The 21513-nt window shown below is 49.4% G+C and overlaps 1 protein-coding gene across 2 annotated transcripts in view; it reads left to right on the forward strand.

Moving 5' to 3' along the window:
* The window catches only part of RNF213 (ring finger protein 213), a 90845-nt gene that overhangs the window by 55921 nt on the left and 13411 nt on the right, over positions 1 to 21513 (forward strand). For both annotated transcript variants that reach the window (XM_045569629.1, XM_045569630.1), the window contains 20 exons: positions 153 to 291; positions 2148 to 2339; positions 3210 to 3355; positions 4591 to 4745; positions 5948 to 6160; positions 6504 to 6682; positions 7276 to 7396; positions 10914 to 11014; positions 11127 to 11309; positions 12383 to 12552; positions 12649 to 12748; positions 14801 to 14912; positions 15459 to 15672; positions 15905 to 16095; positions 16933 to 17055; positions 17878 to 17988; positions 18434 to 18673; positions 19023 to 19104; positions 19900 to 19934; positions 21183 to 21277. In XM_045569629.1, the coding sequence (XP_045425585.1) occupies positions 153 to 291; positions 2148 to 2339; positions 3210 to 3355; positions 4591 to 4745; positions 5948 to 6160; positions 6504 to 6682; positions 7276 to 7396; positions 10914 to 11014; positions 11127 to 11309; positions 12383 to 12552; positions 12649 to 12748; positions 14801 to 14912; positions 15459 to 15672; positions 15905 to 16095; positions 16933 to 17055; positions 17878 to 17988; positions 18434 to 18673; positions 19023 to 19104; positions 19900 to 19934; positions 21183 to 21277 (2902 nt within the window). The remainder of the gene's footprint in view (positions 1 to 152; positions 292 to 2147; positions 2340 to 3209; positions 3356 to 4590; positions 4746 to 5947; positions 6161 to 6503; positions 6683 to 7275; positions 7397 to 10913; positions 11015 to 11126; positions 11310 to 12382; positions 12553 to 12648; positions 12749 to 14800; positions 14913 to 15458; positions 15673 to 15904; positions 16096 to 16932; positions 17056 to 17877; positions 17989 to 18433; positions 18674 to 19022; positions 19105 to 19899; positions 19935 to 21182; positions 21278 to 21513) is intronic.

Here is a 21513-nt window from a genome sequence, read left to right on the forward strand (position 1 = left end):
GACACAGCGAGAACCTAAGAGCATCTCTCAAATTTCGCCCTAAAGTGGCCTGGCCAGGGGACTCCCTTCCCGGTGGGTGGGTCGGAAGCCGGGGACTCCGCAGCGCGGTGCCCGCGGATGGGCTCAGTGTCTGTCTCCTCTGCCCTTGGCAGCCTCTTTCCTGCGGGTGTCCAAGATGCGCCTCTATGAGCTTTTGAAGAAGCAAGAAGAGAACCACCTGCGTGGTCTGAAGGAGTGGGTGGTGAGGGAGGCTTCGAATCAGGACGCCCTCCAGGAGGCGGGCACGTTCAGGTACCCAGACGGGAGTGCACAGGCGCGGTGTCAGTGCCATGGCGGGGTGTGGCCCCCGTGCCCGAGCCTCCTCTCCGGCGCAGGGCTGAGGCTTTCTAAACCTCTGAGCAAGTCAGACCTGTCGTTTTTCCTCGAGCACAAAATGAATCTGGGTGGTGGTTAGATGGGGGCTTGTTGGACTCTTTTCTCTACTTTTGTGTGTGTTTAAGATTTTTCATAATAACAAAATTTGAAAAAAATAGACATCCGTTCTTACAGGAGGTGAATGTTTACTGGCATGTTGTGAACCATAGGAAGGGATGCTATTTTCGGTAATTAGGTGATATGCACGGAGGGAACAGAAGTGATTTTCCAAGTCCTGCTGCTCACAGTAATGATAATTACAAAAATAGGACCCAAGAGTGTCATTACTGCCCACAGTCCTTGACCCTTTGCTCGGGACTAACCCGTGATGACCTCTGAAGACCACATGTTTCCGAGGAAGGTCTCCAAGACAGAGGATCCCAGCCCTCCTGGCTGGCAGGGCCGTAGACTGGTGACTGCCTTACCTGCTCTCAGTCTCCTCATCTCTGAAAGAAAGTTCAGTCCAGCCCTCAGTCCCCTTCCACCTGCCGCACCTGTGCTCTGGGGACAGGTGGGAGAGAGCCGGCACTGACGGGAACGGGCGGGCTTGCGGGCACTCGGCGCGGCGGGGGATTCTCTGTCTGTTTTTTCCTCTAGTTCCCCTCATTTCCTTCCTCACTGCACCTTCTGCAGGAATTTTATAAGTTCAGATAGGGACCTAGAAATATTTTCGTTTCCCTTGGCTGTGGCTTGTGGGTTTCACTGATGCTTCTCCAGCTCCGCACGTCCAGCCCTTGGGTCGCAGGGCGTCCTCCGTGTGCGGGTGTGCAGCACTGCCCGGCGGCCGCTTTTCCCTGCTCTGCTGGTGCCCGCAGCACTGAGGACAGGCTCTGTCCCTTCCACGGGCACCAGCAACGTCTGCACGGCTGCTGGGTCGGGGTCAGGACTGCGCCCGTTCACACTGCCTGTTTCAGAGCCGGGCGGTGCTCCAAGAGCTGCTGGTTAAAGACTTGGGGACCAGCTCGGTTCCCCACCGCCATGGTCCCTGGACTTAAGTCATTTGCCCCCTTGGGAATAACCTGCCCAAATCCTCGGAGTCCCTCTTTCCCAGCTCCCAGCTCTGCACACCCTCCAGGCACAGCTGAATAAGGCTCCGTGCGCCCGTGGGCGGCTTTGACCTCTCGCTTTTGCAGTCTGCTGTCCTCTCCCGGTCTGGTGACCGTCTGCGTCAAGGTGATCTCTTGGCTCATTGGCAGGCTTAGTTTTCTCAGTATATCTGGCTATACGAAAACATCAACAACAAAAACTAAGTTCTAGATAAATATCCTTTCTTGTTTAACTGGATCTGGAACAAACTTATTTTGGTCTCTTCATCTTTATTATCTGCTATCCACAACTGATTTTTTTCCTTAAAACACTGATTTTTTTCTGAATGAGTTGGTCATTATCTGCTTTATTTATAGGACCTATATGACTTGTTCTGGAAAACAGTTGCATAGATTAAAAGCAAGTACTACTTCACCTTTTCAGGGACCTAATTACAGTTTATTAGATGTAGAATTAAGCTCCTTTCCTGTTCTGTCTCTAATCGTAGATATTTCCATTCGTGGGTTTCTTTTCTAGTACTTAAAAAGGATGAAAATTTCAATTTACAGCCATAGCTATAGTGCAGCAATTAGTAAACCACATGTTTTGTTAATGCTCAAGAAGGAATGAAATGCCCAAGGATGGCAGGCACCCCGCTGTGGTTACTTTCAACTGCGATGGGGTCCCCTCTCCCTCCCGTGTTGCAGGCAAACCCTCTGGAAGCGAGTCCAAGGTGCGGTCACGCCTCTCCTGGCCAGTATGATATCATTCATCGACAGAGACGGAAACCTGGAGCTCCTGGCCAGGCCAGGCTCTCCACCCTGGGCGAGAGATCTCTGGATGTTTATTTTCAGTGACGTTAAGCTTCTGAACATTCCTCTTGTGATGAATAACGCAAGGTGAATGGAAGACTTTCTTTTTTTGGGAAGGGGAAAAAAAATCGTAATATAGCAGCACTTTTAATATGTTCCTCCAAGTGTTTGATAAAATACAGATACTGCCTTTACGATAACATTTATGTTGGCTCTTTTTGCTGCCTGGAGGACGATGGCATTGCAAAAGGAAGTTCACAACGTTCTGAGAAATCCTTGTTTCATTGCCCCGCTCCTCGTTTCCCGGCTTTCAGAGCGCCCACTGTCATTGAAATCGCCGGGTGGGACAGGGCGTGTGGCGGGGACGCTGCGCTCAGAAGAGCTGTGGTCCTTGTTCCCCTTCCCTGTCCCTCGTTCCATGGGAGGAGCTGCACGGCCCACCCTGGGCCTGGTCGTGCAGAGCTCAGCTCAGCTGGCCTCCCAAGAGCTTCCTCTTTGCATTCAGGGGGCTTCGATTCCAGGACATAGGTTACTAAGGAATAGATAAATTCCTGGAATCCTGAGTTGCCAGAGGAAGCTCTTACTTAGAAGACAAGGTGCTGCTGCTGTTCATGAAAGAAAGAATCGCTCTGACAAGTCGTGCTCTGTAGTAAGCGGTGTCAGAGCAGAAGAGGTTCAGGTACTAGAAGACTTGGTTCTGCCAGAGATTTTAGGCACCTTACTCTGCCCCTACCAGCCTGGCTTGCTTTGTCTCTAAAGCAAGGGGATTCCGTGAGGTGGTCCCCTGGCTCCTTCATAGCAGAAACCCTGAACTGCAGAGTGGACCAGCAGCTGTCTGTGCAGCCTCTCAGCACCCTGTGTTCGAGGACAGAAGGGGACTGGCGACAGTGGTTCTTGTCGTGTGTTCTGAGTGACGTCTCACGAGCCACATTCTTGTCCTCATTCGCCTCCTTGCAGACCTAAAAGTGAGATGTCCTCCATCGTGGTGCAGAACTACATGAACCTTTCCGAGAATGCTTCCAACAACGTCCCATTTAGCTGGAGAATCAAGGACTACCTGGAGGAGCTTTGGGTGCAGGCTCAGTACATCACAGACGCGGAAGGTGAGGCCACCTGGGGGCGGGGCAGGTCCGGCACAGGTGAATCAGCCTGTTGCTCACAAAGACTTTGCCTGACAATAAGCAAGTAGACAGACGGCTGTCTACCACGAGGTTCATTTCGGAGGTTTCAGTTTTAATATTGTTTATGGAGTAGCCTCAAATGTATGTCATTCCTTCATCTGAAGTCTCTGCGGAGGGAGTGAGAGTCCCCAGCAGGGATCAGGAGCCTTCCGGTCCCCTGGCAGAGGGAGCCGTGACATGAGTGTCAGTGCCATGGTGGCCAGGGGTGTGGCAGAATGGGGCGCATTCTGGCAGGAAGAGGACTGTTCCCTGCCACCAGTTGGCCATTCCCATTCCGAGGTTTCTGGAAGCTAGGGCACAAAACTCAGGAGATACCTTCAGCTGAGCCTCTCACAGAAAATGCTAGCCCCGGGTAGCCTCTTCCCCCGGACTGAGCTGTGTGTTCCCCCCGGGTCACCCAAGCCCAGGTGGCACTGCGCTCTGCTGCCGAATGCCCACGAGTTTGGCCAGAAACACCAAGGATAACACGACAGTTTTGGAAGAGCCATCTTTCATACGTGAAGTAATCTTTTCCGCATGTCCTTACGGTACTGGTGAAAACACTGAGATGGGCTTGTTTTTCTAGCTAAGCATTCCACCGCTTTTCCTGGACAAACTTGAAGGGGTCTCTCCCCCGATGAGAGAGCATTTCCTGTTTTCGGGGCAGTACTCTGACCGACTCTGCTTTCCTATGAGAGCATGAAACGGGGGGGCCGGCACCCCACCAACTAGAAGCTGGATCTTTCTGGTTTGAGGGTTCTGTGTCCCCAGCCCCTCAAGAGCAGCCCACTCACTCCTGATTTGCTGGGACCCTGGGTTTCCGAGCATGTTAGGACTTTCAGACATGCAACACACAACTCTGGTCTCTGACACCAGACAGTTTTTACCCTTTGGGGCTAGCTTGGCTGTTTGTGACCAAAATTTAACATGGATTAAATTCTTCCTTCTTTATTCCACTGGGAAACACCTTACATGTCTAGACAGTGACCGTCCCTTTCATCCCCCGTGAGATCAGGCAGTCGGGGCCCCTTGTCTGGGCTCCCACTCGGCAGAGCCTTGCCCGCCGCTACTGCCCACCACGACACTGCCCTGCGCGGGGCCGCCGGGCTCCTGGACGTGAGGGAGGAGTCGGGGTTTGGAGTCACACTCCAAGCCACTCTTTGGTTTCCTCTCTGCAGGGCTGTCACAGAAGCTAGTGGAAATCTTCCGGCAGACTCCGCTGGGCTTGTTCCTTGCCCAGCTCCGGGAAGAGCAGCAGCAGGAGCTTCTGCAGAGCTACTGCACGGACTTCCTCCTCCTGACCACGAGAGCGTCCTCGCCGGAGGAACTAAAGGTAGAGGCCGACACAGGGCCTGTGTGCAGCCTGTGTACTGTGGGCCGGACGCAACGCAGGCCCGTGTCCCCGGCTGCGGGAACAGCGGGTCTGTGGGGGGTGGGGTGGGGTCGCTCCTCCGTCTTCTGGCCTCGCTCAGTGGTGACCCTCCACCCACTGCCCGGGCCACCTAAAACACGGAACTTTCTGTCGACATGGGAAGACCTCCAATTTCCCTGTAATGCCTTCTTTTTAAATGTTGAGTTCCTCTGGGAGGAAATTAAGGTAAATATTTAACTAACCCTACAGGGTAAGCATAATAAATGAAATTCGATGGTAAGAGTAGTACTTTTGACTACCTAAAAATTGTAAACTTCACTACATAAAAAAAAACGTTACAAATGTGAGGAGAACATCCTTACAAGCAATATGACTATAGGTTAAGGTATTCTTAGAAATCAATAAGAAAATACCCTAATTTTAAAAAATGGGTAAAAGTTATAGAAGAACTTTTAACAGAATAATCGTATTCATATCAATATCCATCCAGAGAACACTCGAAATTGCTCAGCCTCACTAGTAAATCAACAAACTGTAAACAGTTTAGAGACCGTTTTTGCCGACTCGTTTGGCAGCGCTGAGTTTTAAGGAGGGCCGTCAGCGCTGCAGAGAAGGGCCAGCCATGGCGCGGGCGGCGCGGGCTCTGGAAACCGCCTGGCGGGACGTGTCACGACCTCACACGGTCTAAACATCTGACTCTGTCCTCAGAAAATTACTGGACACGTGCACAAATATTTTATTTGTGGGAATGTTCTTTTCAAATTTCTTTCTAAAAATGGAAAATTAGAAACAATTTAATTGTCCAAAAATAAGAGATGGGCAAATTGGAGTGTAGCCGCTCAGTGGGTCATTGAGCAACCATTAAAAGCGATGCTTTCACGTAAGTTCAGGGACAGAGGACAGACTCACACACAGCAACGCTCGTCACCTGACGTGCAGTGGGAAAAATCAGGAAAACACCGCGATCCTGACTGGGGATGATGGGGGGGGCAGATATGAAAGTGACCAGGAGGAGCCCCACCAGACAGCAAACTGGGGACAGTGACAGTAAGCGTGACCTCCAGTGTTCTCCCGTAGTGTCTGCATTGTTCTGATTTTCCACAGGGGAAACATGCCATTTTTGGAACTTGAAAACATATACTAAAAACCTTTTCAATCCCCAGCTCCTGCAGATGGCGCTGTGGTCCGGCATCGGTGAGCTGACGGCAGCCGCAGGGCGGCCAGAGGAGGGGGTGTCCTTACCCTGGGTGCACGTTGCCTACCAGCACTTCAGGAGCCGGCTGCAGAACCTCTCCAGAATCTTGACCATCCATCCCCAAGTTCTACGCAGCCTGGCGCAAGCCTTGCAGAGCCATGAGCTGGCCGGCCCCGAGATGGTACGGCTCCCCCCGGGGACGGCCCAGGCCTCGGCCAGCCCCACGCGGGTGTTGGGGTGCTTCCAGCTCCACCCTGGGCGCGGAAAGCTTGCGGGGCTGTGCTCCAAATGGGGGACCTCTTCACGGGGCATCCGTGTCAGTGTAACTCGGAGATGTTAAGAACACGTCTAACTAATGGTTCCTTTATCTCAAGACCATAAGAGATTAGGTTACAAGCCCGGAATACAGGAACGCACTGGGCTACAGCCAGGCCTGTGGCCTAAGGGTTAGAGCAGCCTCAAAGGAGGGAAACGGTGGGGAAGGAGGGCCACAGCTCGGGCACGCACCTGTCCCATCTCCCCAGGCCATGGACGCGTTCGCAGCGACGGCCTGTGTGGAAATGCTGGCGAGAGACGCCCTGAAGCCCAGCCCCCAGGCCTGGGTGCAGCTGGTGAAGAACCTGTCCATGCCGTTGGAGCTCGTCTGTGCGGACGGGCACATGCGGGGCAGCAGACGGCTGGCCGACGCTGTCAGGGAAGTCAGGTGAGGCGCAGGGAGCCCGTGCCCTGCTGCACCTGCTCGCCGGGAGCCCGCCACGTCCTGGGCACGTCCGGGAGACGCCCTGGCAGACACTCCTGCTGCGGGAAGGGCCCTTTGCTCGTCACTCACCTGGCGCTTGCTGAGCCCTCACTGAGTGCGGGCATCTCGTAGATGCCGGCGACACACGGAGAAGGCTGTGCGTTCAGGGCACGGATTATTAGGCTGCCATGCGAGAATTGCTGTGCAGAAGGGACAGCCGGGGCGGGCAGGGCGAGCAGAGAGGGGACAGGCCACCAGGGTCAGAGCAGCTGTTCATGCGCTGGGCTCGGGAGGCGAGGGGGGACCGAGCGGTCGCCATGGCGGCACGTGTTGAGGCATCGCATGTGGGACCCGAGTCTCGTCTGAGCGGAGCGTCTGAGACCGGGCACGGGTGGCGGGTCAGGGACCGTGTCACAGGGGTCCGTGTGGAATCCCTGCTGCTGGCCTGGGTCAGCTGGCCGGGTCCCTCTCTTCCCTCCCTGTCCTCTGCCTCCACACCTGCCTCTCTCCCCCAGTCCTAGTTTTGTCCCTGAGTGAGTGACACCCTCTTTTGACAGAAACCAGTGGAATCGGATTTTTTCCACTGCACTCTTTGTGGAGCACGTGCTGCTGGGGACGGAGAGCCAGGTCCCCGAGTTAAGCAAGCTGGTGACCGAGTATGTCTTCTTGCTGGACAAGGTGAGTACATGGGCTCAGCTCGGTGGTAAGTGCTGATCCCCCCTTTGCAAAGCGAAGAATACCTGACACGTGACCTGGCGTGTATTTGCAGGGTAGTGTGTTCTCTTCCAGCTCTCTGAGAATTTTACCTAGAGGTGAAAAGGAACATGATTTCATCAGCAAGCCAGTACATTTTCCATGTTTAATTGCTTCATTGTTTACCTTCTCCTGATTGCTAAGTCGGGCATATCATTTAGGGTTCTGTCGCATAAAGAGAAACTTGTAGGAATCGCATGCAGACAGGGTCGCAGGCAGGGAACAAGCTAGTGAAAACTCTGGGAGGAATTACCGGCCTCTGGGGTAACCACAGAGCAGACCACCAGCCTGGCCCTCTGGGGAGCTGCTTGTTACCATTGCTACGGTCGGGGACACAAGTTGCGGGAGAATGCCATTGGGATTGGGGACTTCAAAACAGAGTGCTGTCCATGGGACCGAGAGAACAGGAAGTCACCACGCCTCTGCCCCTTAACACCCTTTGTAAAGCTAGTGACAGCACAGGACAGCGCCCCTGCACAAAAAGCCACCATCTCTGTGACCATGCAACGATGGCTGCCCAGCAGAACACGGCCTCTGCCTCGCTCACCCCGTGGCCTGCACAGGGCCACGTCCAGAGGTCTTGCCGTCAGGGCGTCTGAGAACAGCAGCTTTAGCCGTCCAGCCTTGGAAGTGCAGGAGGGCGCACCGGAGGAAGGTCGGCTTGGGTGCTAGATGCTCCTCCTCTGACATGGCCGAAATGTCAACGGCTTAAACACAGCATCGGCTTATTTCTCGCTCATACAGCAGGGTGGGCGCAGGGAGTCCAGGACTGAGGGACCAGCTCCCCAGAGTCAGGCACTCGCACTCCTGTCTCGTCCCTTTGTCATCCTTAAAGTGCAGCCTCAATCCTGTGGTCTTAGAAGGCTGTTCCTGGTGTCACAGCCCATGGACAGAAGGAAGGGGAGGTGCAGGACACACCCATCCTCTTTAAGAGCACAACCCAGGACATGCGCACTCTGCGTGCTCTGCCTCTCAAAGTGTCACAGATGACAGTCTTTCCAGAAGTTCTACTGCAGATCGTAAGGGCACCGTCAGCTTTTCAGTCCGTAATATCCCCATCTTTGCCATCTTCCACCCAACTGGGCCACTGCCATATTTATTTCAGTAAAATATACATAACATAAAATTTACCATCTTAACCATTTTTAAGTGTACAATTCAGTGACATTACTGCATTCACATTGTTGTGCAGCCGTCACCACAGTGTCCTTCTCCAGCACTGTTTCATCTTCCCATATTGAAACTCTCTCTCCCTTAAACACGGACTTCCCATCCCCCTCCCCCAGCCCCTGGGAACCACGTTCTACGTTCTGTCCCCGTGAACTGGACTATTCGGGCACCCACGTAAGTCGAATCGTACGGTATTTGTCCTTTTGTGTCCGGCTTATTTCACTTAGCGTGAGGTTTTCAAGGTTTATCCGTGTTGTAGCATGTGTCAGAATTTCCTTTTTAAGGTGGATAATACTCCATTGTATGGATAGACCCCCTTTTGTTTATCCATTCATTGTTGATGGACATTTAGGTTATGTCCACCTTTGGCTACTGTAAGTAATGCTGCTGTGAACATGGGCGTACAAGTATCTGTTTGGGTCCCTACATTTAATTCTTTTGGATATATACCAAGAAGTGGAATTCCTGGATCACATAATTCTATGTTTAAATTTTTGAAGAATCACCGTGTTGTTTTCCACAGTGGCTGCGCCATTTTACATTCCCACCAGCAATGCACCAAGGTTCTGATTTTTCCATATCCTGGCCAACACCTGGTATTTTCCCTTTTTTTGATAATGGCCATGTTAACTGGTGTGAAGTGGTGTCTCATTGTGGTTTTAATCTGCGTTTCTCCAGTGACTAGTGATGTTGAGCATCTTCTCATGTGCTTATTGGGCATCTGAATATCTCTTTGGAGAAATGTCTGTTCAAGTCTGTTTTTGAATTGGCTTGTTGATTAACAAATCACATTTATCAGGGTACTAAAAACACACACATCATTTCCAAGTAAGATTAATCCTGGGCATTCAAGGATGGCTCAAAATCAGAAAATCTGTAAATGTCATCAGTTACATAAATTAAAAGGTAAACTCTAAATGAAAAGGTAGAGAAAAAGCATTTGATGAACTTTATGATTTGGGAAAAAAATAGTCTTGGAAAACTAAGAATATAAGGGAACTCTCCTTAAGCTTGTAATGCCCAAGGGTTTACATAATATCAAAACATCTACACAAATATCACCCCTAGCCGCAAAATTCCATGCACGTAGCCATTAAACTCACTGATCGTGTATCCCTGAAGATGTATATTTCCTAGAAACCAGGGCTTCCATTTCTTTTTCTTTCTATTTTTTCTTTCTTTTTTCTTCTTTTTGAGACAGAGTCTTGCTCCATCATCCCAGGTAGAGAGCCGTGGCATCAGCCTAGCTCACTGCAGCCTCAAACTCCTGGACTCAAGCATCCTCCTGCCTTAGCCTCCCAAGTAGCTGGGACTACAGGTGTGCACCACTGCGCCCGTCTAATTTTTTCTATTTTTGGTACAGATGGGATCCCACTCTTGCTCAGGCTGGTCTTGAACGCCTGAGTTCAAGCAATCCTCTCGCCTCAGCCTCTCAGAGTGCTGGGATCGCAGGTGTGAGCTACCGTGCCCGGCCCCATTTCTAACTATAATAGAGAAACTTCCCATTTGCACTCAAGCAGACACACGTAAGAATGTTGAATACAGGAATGTTGGGAATTGTGAAAAACTGCAAAAAATCTAAATGCCCATTAACCAGAAAACAGGTAACTGGTATATTCATCCAGTGGATACCATCTAGCAAGAATGATCTGGGACCTACATGTGTTAGTGCAGAGTGCAAGCTACAGAAGCCTACGTACGGTGTAATGCCATTGATACAAAGTTTTAAAAGATTCACAACAATAACAGTGTGTATGCATGCATACAGATGTCCTGAGAGCTGAAATTCAGGGATGTGGCTATCTCTTGCAGGGGAGGGAGAGAAATATGATCAGAGAGGGAGGTGGAGTTGCAACTGTACTTGTAATGTTTTCTTTCTTTAAAAAGTGATCTAAATCAAATATTCCAAAAATGCTGAGATTTCCTGAAGCTTGGTGGGGGGTACACAGATGGTAATTACACTATTATTATTTAAAGTGTGGAATATCTCCTAATAGCAAGAGGGAGATAGACCTTAAAAGAAAAAGAGAAAGGGGAAAATCAGAAGTTGGGAATGTAGTTCTCCTGCAAAGCAGCAGAATCACAAAAAGGGCGTCTGGAGCTGAGAAAACGGTGAACAGAGAACCCAGAGGCCTTGTGCTGTCCCCCGACTCTGCACAGGCAGCCAGCTGGCCCAGTGGCTGCATAGTCCCCCCTGTCGCCTCGGGAAACGGCCTATCTGGCTGCCCCGCCCTCCCCACTGTTGCTGACTGCTCATGGCTGCCTCCCACAGTGTCTTCGGGAGAACTCTGATATCAAGACCCACAGGCCTTTCGTGGCTGTGATGACGACCCTCCGCGAATGCAAGGACACAGCCAGCAAGACCCTCAGCAGGTGAGACCCTTGGCTTGGGATCCGTGAAGGAGCGACTTCTGAACCTTTGGTGTTTTAGCCTCTGCCGGCCAGCTGCTCTGCTTCAGAACCAACCCCTCTTCTTGGATCCTAGGTGTGAGATTCAGCCCTGCCCCATCTGCCTGGGCGACGCGCAGGAGCCTGTCTGTCTGCCCTGTGACCACGTGTACTGCCTGCGCTGCATCAGAGCCTGGCTTGTCCCCGGGCAGATGATGTGCCACCACTGTCGGACTGCCTTGCCAGACACGTTCTCTCTGACCGTTTCCCAAGAGCACAGGTAAAATGCCCTTTCTTGTTTCCCAGCCCCTTTTTTTTTACAAATGCAGTATTCAAAAATATGAACTCGGCCGGGCGCAGTGGCTCATGCCTGTAATCCTAGCACTCTGGGAGGCAGAGGCGGCCGGATTGTTTGAGCTCAGGAGTTCGAGACCAGCGTGAGCAAGAGTAAGACCCCGTCTCTACTAAAAATAGAAAGAAACTATCTGGACAGCTAAAAATATATATAGAAAAATTAGCCGGGCATGGTGGCGCATGCCTGTAGTCCCAGCTACTCAGGAGGCTGAGGCAGTAGGATCGCTTGAGCCCAGGAGTTTGAGGTTGCTGTGAGCGAGGCTGACGCCACGGCACTCACTCTAGCCCGAGCAACAGAGTGAGACTCTGTCTCAAAAAAAAAAAAAAAAAAAAAAATTGAAATCTTATTAACCTTCATTTGGTAGAAAACTGGACTTCAAGGTACTATCAAAAGAGAGACCACCACTTTCGTACCTTCATAAACATCCGCTGTCTCAAAATTCTTCTCTCCACATGTATAGATTTGGGAGACAGCAAATTCAGAGGAAATAAATCAGAAAGTATTAAAGCCCTCAATAGAGGCTCAAGGAATTTAGATGCAACTGGTCTGTCCTCTTCATTGTGTAAATGTCATTTATGTTCACTGGCCTGAGGACAAAACCGGCTCTTGTTTAGCTTTGCAGAGGAATATAAAAGGAGCTGACGCTCTCTGGGCTCAGCAGGCCTCGGCCCTGCTGTGGAAGTGGCTGGCTTTCCTTCCCCAGCCCTCCCTTCCGTGGCCCTAAACGTGGAGCGCCAGGCAGGCCTGGTGGTGGGCGCTTTGACACGCTTTGAGACTCTAGAGGGGACTGCGAGCTGCCCAGTGATGAAAGTGTTCCCAGAGAGAGATGAGTCTAAATACTGTTTGTTGCAGTTTTGAAGAGCAGCTCTAAGCAATGTAAGGAGCGACTTGAATCTTGAAAAATGAAATGCTGTCCAAAATCTCCAATCATTCTGTATAGAGGGATTTTGGAACACATCCTACAAGTTTTTTGACTGTGTTTTTCAACTGTTTCTAAGGAAAGCCGTTGAGAAACATGCGCAGTTCCGGCAGATGTGCAACAGTTTCTTTGTGGACCTGGTTTCCACCATGTGCTTCAAAGACAACACCCCGCCGCAGAAGGAGGTGATAGACAGCCTGCTGTCACTGCTCTTTGTGCAGAAGGAACTCTTAAGGGACACTCGCCAAGGTAAGTTGCTTTTTTCCCATGAACCTAAAAATTCGGTTCTTCTTCTCACTCTGACATGCCAGATGCGGTGAGCAACCTTTCTCCTTCCGGTTTAAGGACACTGTGAACACACCAAGTCCCTCTCTCCATTTAACGACGTTGTCGATAAGACTCCGGTCATCCGCTCAGTGGTGCTGAAGCTGCTTTTGAAGTACAGGTAAGAGCAACTGCCTTACCCGAGATGTGCTTCTAGAAAGTCTTGTCTTCTTTTTCTCTTTATCATGGCTTTCTCTTTGCTACCAAATGTTCTTCTTATGACTAGTAGCTAGTTCATGATCTTGGGAACCTTTTCGGTGAGAGCTGACCTGGCTTATCTGTCTTGGTTGTGTGTTCCGACATTGTCACACATAGGCACATGCATTTAGTACATCCACAGGCACATGCCGAGCAAGAAGAAAACGGAATGCTGGGAAGGGACCTCCGTGTTGTGAAGCGAGCACAATTTGTGAGTCCAGAGTCCTAGTTCACAGCGACCCAGTTGTGTGGTTTTTTTTCAGGATGGTAACTTAGAGTGTCTGTCACCGTCAGTGTCCCAGGTGTGCTCTAAGTTCATATTCCCCTGAACATGGGCTCTATCAGTATATGTCCTTGGTTAGGAAGGATGTCGACAACATGTAAGAATATTGTCATCTGTGGTCCTTGTGTTGATCTAGTGTTACAGTTCTGAAAGTGTCGGTGAGGATCTGTGGGTGTGGGGAGGTCCCTGAGGTCAAAACTATTTTCAAAATAAAACTAAGACAAATTTGCCTTTTTCAACATGTTGATATTCGCAATGATGTTACAAAAGCAGTGGCAGGTAAGACTGGCATCTTCACACGAGGAAAGCCGTGGCAGCAGTCATTGTTTTCCTTACTACCGTGCAAATGGAGTTTTCTAAAAATGCCAGTTCCACCTATTCATTTTACTGAATCTCAGCCCTGGAGGATAGACTTTTTAAATATTTTGTGGAAATGGGAGGTGCGTGCAGTACACTCTAGCTGCACACGAAGGTGCAATGTTACCTCAGAGAGAATCATGCACAGCAGTCTTGTACGAACTGGCTGCTTTTTCTTGGAATGCCATTTGCTCTTGCGGGAACCAGTGACAACCGCAGTTATTCAGACCTGGCATCTGGCACCCACTGTCCTGAAAACAGGCAAAGTGAGCCTGTCACGTCAGACCAACTGATGGTGTTTGTTGCTAATGATAAAATTCAAGATTTTAAGCAAAAATTAAAATTTTGGAAAACTCGTATTCTCCACCATGAGCTTGTTAGCTTTCTAGTACTTAAGGACTTTTTGAGGCAATACGTGGTGATATTAATGAATGTGGATGGGTTTTTTTAATATAGAATAAGTATGTCAACACTTGCAAGATCTGTATAGCTCAGTGAACCAATATTTTCCAAATGACCAATGCCCAGTGTCGCAAAATCATGTGTGGGTGAAAACATAACCCATTTAAAGTGCAAGGGATACCACTGAATTTTAATATAATTGACTATGGAAAGTGCATTGATATGGTTTCCAGTTCCACATTACAACTAACCTATAGAAACGATAGTTTGTCAAGTTTTGGTATAGCATCAAAGAAGAATATCCACAATTATCTGCAAAAATTATTGAAACATTTCTCCCTTTTCCAACTATATAATGTGTGAGGCCAGATTTTCTTTATATATTCAATGTAGCACAACTGATCAGAAACAGAAGCAGATATATAAGAAGTCAGCTGACTTCTGTGAAGCCAGGAATTAGAGAGATTTGTAGGGATATAAAACAAAGCCACTCTTCTCCCTAGTTAATTTTCAAATTTTGGAAAACAGTTTATTATTTTAAATGTTATTTAACATGTAATGGATTTGTTATTGCTATTTTAAATGAGCTAATATTTTGAAATGTTTTAATTTCTAATATCATAAATATTGATAACTATAACTCACATAAGGAAAAGTTCTTTGGGGTTCTCAATAATTTTTAAGACTTTAAATGGGTCCCAAACCTAAAAAGTTTGAGAACAGCTGGTCTAAAATATGGAATTTTATATTCTTCCAATCTTGTGTTAAGATGTGTTCAAGGAAATCATGTTATAAACTGTATGTACATATGTATGTTTAGACACACAGACACATACAGAGGGGGACAGATAGGCGATTGACAGGTGCCTTTTGGGGGGGTAAGATGGGTCTCCAGATGTGACATAACCACGAAGAATGTTTCTGTCTCCACAGCTTCCATGAAGTAAAAGACTATATTCAGGACTACTTGTCCCTGTTAAAAAATAAAGCTCTCATAACTGAAGATAAAACTGAGCTCTACATGCTCTTCATCAACTGCCTGGAGGTACGCTGTCACTTCCCTGCATTTCTTCTGCAAACTGTCTGAACCACGTGGCTTAATGCAATGAAAAAGTGTTTTCGAAAGTTTACAAACTATGATGTTAGTCAGTACCATTAACAGAGGCCGCGTTCCACGCAGAAAAACAGAAAGGTCACAAAGACATCACTCCTGTCCTCAGCAGCTGCATACGTTGGCACTCATGTGCTAGAAGAACACAGCACCAAAGCCGACAGCACTTACGCCGGATGGTGACCCATGAATACTGTTTATTATCCTCCTATTTTAATAGCCAACATTTTTTAAATGTATATGAATGAAATTAGATTATATAAAATTTTTTTCTCATAGGTTTGCTTTTCCCTTCCTTCTTGGCCCTAAGATAGAAAGGAATGTTAGTTTTCCACGATTCAAAACATTTACACTGAAACTTAGAATGATATTATTAATCCTCCCATTATTCTCCATAAAGGCACACTGTGGCAATTCCAGAAGGTTGGGGACCTGCATATTAAAAAGAATTATAGCCTTTTCTTCTTCTTTGATCCTTAGGATTCAGTCCACGAGAAGACCAGTGCTTGCTCCAGAAACGAAGAACTGAAGAACCTACGAGAGCAAAGGCACTTCCTTGAGACGTATCCCCTGGCAAGACGTGGCCAAGATCCTGCCCGCGAGGCCTCAGTCGAATACCTGCAGGAGATCGCCAGCGTCCGCCTCTGCCTCGACAGGGCTTCAGACTTCCTCTCGGAGCTGCAGGGAGGCTCAGGCAAGCCTTCTTTACTTTGAGTTTAAAGACCCGTTATTTAGAAGTTTCGGAAGAATGGGAAACGGTTTGTAAAATAATGCTGGTCCTTACTAGCCCTCTCTCTCCTGGGTGCGTCTTACTGTGAATCCCTGAAGAGGCGGCCCCGTGCCCTCAGACTAGCTTCGTGTCCTGTAATAAGTATCCTGAGTCAGTGCATCCCCTGCCGCTCACCTCCTTCTCCCTGGACCCCCAGAGATGGCAGAGGAGAAGCGACGCTATCTGCGGCAGGTTGAGCACTTCTGCACCCGCGTGGAGAACGACTGGTACCGCGTGTACCTGGTGAGGAAGCTGGCCAGCCAGCGGGGCATGGAGTTCGTGCAGGGCCTCTCCAAGCCGGGCCACCCGTGCCAGTGGGTCTTTCCCAAGGACGTCATCGCGCAGCAGGTGAGAACATGCTGGCCGTGCCCTGCCCCGGCACTCTCACCCCGGGCTGGTGCGGCTCCCGCATTCCGCCCGCCCTCACCGCCCCCAGAGCCAGGAAGGGGCACACATGTGTCTGCAAGGTCCTTTGTCTCTGCTCCAGCTAATGTGACCCGGCTTGTGAGGACGCTGAGACCACCTGGCTAGGGCGGAGGTGCTCGTGTGCACATGCAGGCTCTGGTTGGTCATCCGCCTGCCAAACCTGTTTAGACATCACTTCTCATCGGATTTGACACACAGAAAGTAAAGGAATGTTTCTGTGGCCTTTGCTTTCGGCAAAGGAAAAGGGATTCAGCTTGCAGGATGTGCCCTTCTTGCCTCTGGCAGGCAGGGACAGTTAAGAGTGAGCACTAAGAATGGAAGAATTGTATTAAGTTTAGCTCTCAGGGATCCTTTCCAGGTGCTCAGAAATTAACAGATCCTATTGTCCTGGGGTTTCAAAAATGATACCAAAACCCTGACTTTTTTTTTTTTTTTTTTTAACTACCAGCTGGGGTTTACAGTGGACCTAGTTAAGTCACCTGGCTTTGGTGCTGCCCTTGAGCAGAGCAAGCAGCGCCCAGGTCAGCACTGCGCCCCCTGCAGGCTCTTCGTGCCCTTACGCCTCTTCACCTGCCAAGGTGGGGACGTTCTTTCCAAGACAGCGTGGGACGGTCACGTCTTGGCAGGACTGGGGACTCCCAGCTCAGCCACCTTGAGCCTCTGATGATCCCCCGGCTCCTATCCCTATTGAGCTGCTTCTCTGCAAAACGTTCCCCTGCAGTCCACGCTTGATTAACCCCCGTTTTCCTGGTGCTGCAGAAGGACCACCCGGGCCAGATAGATCGATACCTGGTGTACGGTGATGAGTACAAGGCTCTTCGCGATGCCACGGCCAAAGCTGTCCTCGAGTGCAAGCCACTGGGTATTATGACTGCCCTGAAGGTAGGATGGGCCCACGGTTTCCCTCTGGTACCAAATGGCACCCCTCAGGGCCTCTGTCTCCCCTGGGTTATGTCAAGTGATGCGGGGAGGTGGACCACCGAAGCGGCCCAATCGAGCGACACACTGTGTCAGCAGTCACGTGCTGTGGCCTCTGTGGTGTGCCTGGCCGGTGAGTGCACCAGTGGCTGCAACAAGACAGCAATGGTGGGTGAGCTGGACGGATCTGCTGTGACCTGCTGAGCGGCCAAGGCCATCAGCGGCTCCTTTCTGACTTCTGTCCACCACCTCCTTTGAGGTCCTGTAGAAGAATCGTGTCCTCCAGGATTACTCTGACACGAAAGCTGCTGATACACCTGGCAAAATTCACATCTCTCTGCGTATTCACACATATGCTTGTGTGTGTGTTTTTGGAATCTCACCTTTAAACTGGTCTGGCCTTGCTCCCTTTCTGAGCCCTTGCTTACCTTGGCATTGTGCCAGGAAAAGAGGAACTAGGAAATCCTATCTCTGTACCGGAAAATTTCTAAGACCAGTGAAGTGGTCAGAAGAAGAATAGATGGTGATTTCTGTTACTTCTGTCATAAGCTGATAAATATGCATTGCGTTTAATCAGAGAATATTTTATAAACCTTGTAGCCCGAGAGTTGCTGACCAGAAGACGGCCCACGGGCGGCATGGTCCCAGGTGTCTGGGCTCCCCCGCCCCTTGGTGGGTTGAAGGCTGATGCACATTCCGTATTCACATGTAAACTACTCAGGCCTCGGGCCCTTAGACAGAGCTGTGTAACTTCTATGTTCTCACTGGATATCCTCACTTTTGCAGGCCTGCAGGAAACCCAAAGCCCAACAGGCAGTCCACGTGCTGTTAGCACTGTTCAGAGAGGTGGCTGTTTTATACAGATCCAGCAATGCGAACCTCCATCCTAAGCCGGAGGTGAGTAACAGTATTCAGGGCTTGTGTTCACAGGCTCGTTATTTATTTGGAGGGACTTTTTGAAGAATAAAAGTCATAAGCACAAATCATGCCCAGGATTTTTTATCTAGGAAGGAGGTTTTCAACTTTGTTATGCAGAGGAACTGGTTTCTGTTTAACCCCAAGGTTATAGAATTACAATTAAAAATAATATAAAGATACATAAGAACATAAGATAATGTTTACCAAAGTAGGAAATCAAAATCAATGCTTAGGTATGTGGTTGCTGTATACATATAGATGCAAATTCTCTTCTGTAAAGATTTTCCCCTCAAATGGTGGTAATTTATCCGTATTTACCATGATATTTGATGTGTATTTGCTATAAAAATGTATGCCTAAGAGCAAACCTTTGAATTCACGTATTCTTCTTTGATATGTCTTAAAAATATCCTTTCCCTGTTAGCAATGTGAGGCTGTGAACGCATTCATTGAAGAGTGCAAGATCTTCTCTTCTGATGTCAAATGTTTTGCAACATCCCTTGTGGACAATACTCTGCCACTGCTGAGGACGAGCCCTGGTGACAACAGGCTTGAAGGAACAGTGACAGAAATGGCCATTCATGTAGCAGCCATCCTTCTGTGTAGACAAAACCAAGTCTTGGAACCGCTAAAGAACTTGGCTTTCTCCCCAGCCAACATGGTGGTAAGACTGGGCTGGGATTGCATCGGCCTTCCCAGCAAAAACTTCCAACAGTTTGTCACCGTGGAGACCTAGCTTGTGGCCCTGGGAACTCCGGAACCTCTTTAGCTTCCAAGTTCCATAAATGCCTTTTTATCTCACCTGATCCTTTAGCCCACAGCAGTAGTGCAAAACTCGCCTAGCCCTTTGTAGTTTCCCAGAGAACAGTTATATTTTCTGCATAGATAGCTTTTGAGGTCAAGAAGAAAGAAAACAAAAGGTTCACTTTGTTCCCCTGGGCCTCTGCTGAGCAATAGCAGCCCGTCAGTGTGCTCACGCACCGAGAGCCGGCTCTGCCTTCTTGGTCTTTCAGAACGCCTTTCTCCCAACAATGCCTGAAGACTTGCTGGCTCAAGCGAGGAAGTGGAAGGGTCTGGAACAAGTCCGTTGGTACAGTAAGTGCTGGTGTCTGGGCGGGAATCGTACTCCTGTCTGTTCTGCGGCACATCCGACGGCCACGTGAGGCATCGGGTTAGACTTGGGATCCACGTGGCTCATGCCTAGAGGGCCAAAATCACCTGCCTTTTTCTGCCTGTGGACCATCGCAGAGTGGGAGTGGCGCCCCGCTGCCCAGATGGTCCAAATCCCCTCATTTTTCAGTCGGCTGGACAGGACCCTTTGGGGTGCACATCCGCTCCCGGGAACGTGCCACTTGAGGAAAGGGGGGCTGGTACAGGGCTCACTCAAAGGCCAGGCACAACACAGCAAAGTTTATGTCCCTAAAATAGCTCTTTTGAAGTGTAGACATGGGAGACAAAATAATATAACCCATGACTTTATGTAAATTTTGTTGTTGCCTTGAGTAAAGAATCTAAAGAGATTCTAGTTTTTAAAGTTGTTATAAAATATGCTCATGGTACCAAAAAGAAAATCAAAGGGAACAGAAGGGTATAATAGACTGTCTACCTTGCCTCCAAAGTTCACCCGTATAGGCCTGTCGTCTAATCTCTCTTTGCTTCGTAAAACTAAGCTCAGACACTTTTCACTAGCAACATTTACTAAGCTCCAGGCACGTGTCAAACAACTAAACTAACAAAGTAGCTCGAGATTTCTGGGAAGGCACTCCGGACGGCCACCAAACGTCACGTTTTGGTCAGGGCCAGAGAGTAGGAAGTTAGCTTTCCCTCTGCAGTATAGGTTATGTGCCGGAACCTCGTTAGCTGACGTGTGTCCTGTGGTTCTTTTAACAGCTTGTCCCAACGGCCATCCCTGCTCTGTGGGAGAGGTGAGTCTTGGTGTCTGACAGGGTTTGGGGGGGACAACCTGTGCATTGCTCCGGGTCTTGGGACGGAGGCCACAGAGAAGGAGGAGAACGTGAGGACACAGGCTCACGTCCGAGCCTTCGGGGTGTTGCGCTGAGCGTCTGACCTGATCAGCCAGGGCTCCTGACCTCAGCGCTGTGGACAGACTTCTGCACCGTGGGCCTGGCTCACTGGGTGCCAGGAGCACTTCCTCTGCCCCGGGGAGATAGCCAGGAACATCCCCAGATATTGTCCATCCCCTGGGAAACACAACTGCCACTGATGGAAACTGCTGTTGCCATCCTCGTTTAGCCACTACCACGTAGGACCAGTGACACTTGTCCCTACAGAATGGCAAAGTGTTGTCTGGAGCCCAGAGAGGAGGTACAGTCTGGATACCAAGGGGTGAGAAGAGAGTTGGAGGTTGCAAGCCATAGGGAAAGGACTGTGCAGTATTCATCTCTGAATCCGGCGTCTAGCCCAGGGCCCTGCCTGCAATGTGTCTGCGCTTGCTGGGCGAGAGGGAGTCGGTTGAGCCGACACATGCTCTGTAATAAAGTAAATAGGAGACACGGAGGGGGAAAAACTGATAAATACACTTTATCCTTCTGAGCTTCACTGACTTCCTTGTCCATGAAAGGAAGAGGTTGAAATAGATTCTTCCCAAGACTGCTCGCAGCTCTGAAACCTGGGGCTGGTCTGGGCTGTTACGTGCTGTGATGCTCAGGACAGAGCAGCACACTGTGTGGTTTTTTAAAACGAGCCTTTGGAAGTAGTAAATCATATGGATGGATTTTGTTTTTTAATAAAAAAGTCCAAATGGATGTAAGCAAATCGGTGTGAAAGCTGTTGTAGTATTCCTGGTATCAGATGAGGAAGCACTAAGGCCCAGGGGGAGAGATGTTAGAATGGAAAAAAGTGACAAATACGAGAAAGGAAGACTGAATTTTATGTTTGTCTATAAAGTGTCACTCCATTTGGGAATAAAACTTAAATGGTCTCACCTATTTTTTTAAAAAGCCCAAATTTGCCCGTGTACAATGCCTGCCATTCCTCTGAGTGTCTCCCGACCCCCGTGGTGGCTCCTGTGCAGCGAGCACACGCTAGAACACGCCATCCGCGTGGCGCACGCCTCCTCCTGTGGAAGGACGTGTTCGTTTGCGCGGTGGCATTTGTGCATAAAATGATGCTGGCTCCAAACCAGTTCTGAGTGACGTCTGTCTTCACCCTAGTGCGGCATGCCCATGGAACAGAGCTTTTGCGTTGACTGTCGCGCTCCAATTGGAGGTTCCAATCACAGACCTCACGATGGCTTTTCTGTTATCACGTATGTAAGATTGTGTTTCCTTTCTGCGTAGTTGACCGTGCGTTTGGGGGCTGTTTTTATTCCAGCTGCTAAAGTGATAATACAGTATTAATTACTATAGTACTTTTGGGCCTGTGTCATCCTGGATATCAGAGCCACCATCCCAGCCGTCACACAGCAGTGAGGTATTTGGTCTGTCCTTGGCTCACTGGCTCTTACACACAAAGCAGACTAGCCATTAACACTTCTTAATATTA

Source organism: Lemur catta, chromosome 15 (genome assembly GCF_020740605.2).
Source record: "Lemur catta isolate mLemCat1 chromosome 15, mLemCat1.pri, whole genome shotgun sequence".
Classification (NCBI taxonomy): Eukaryota; Metazoa; Chordata; class Mammalia; order Primates; family Lemuridae; genus Lemur; species Lemur catta.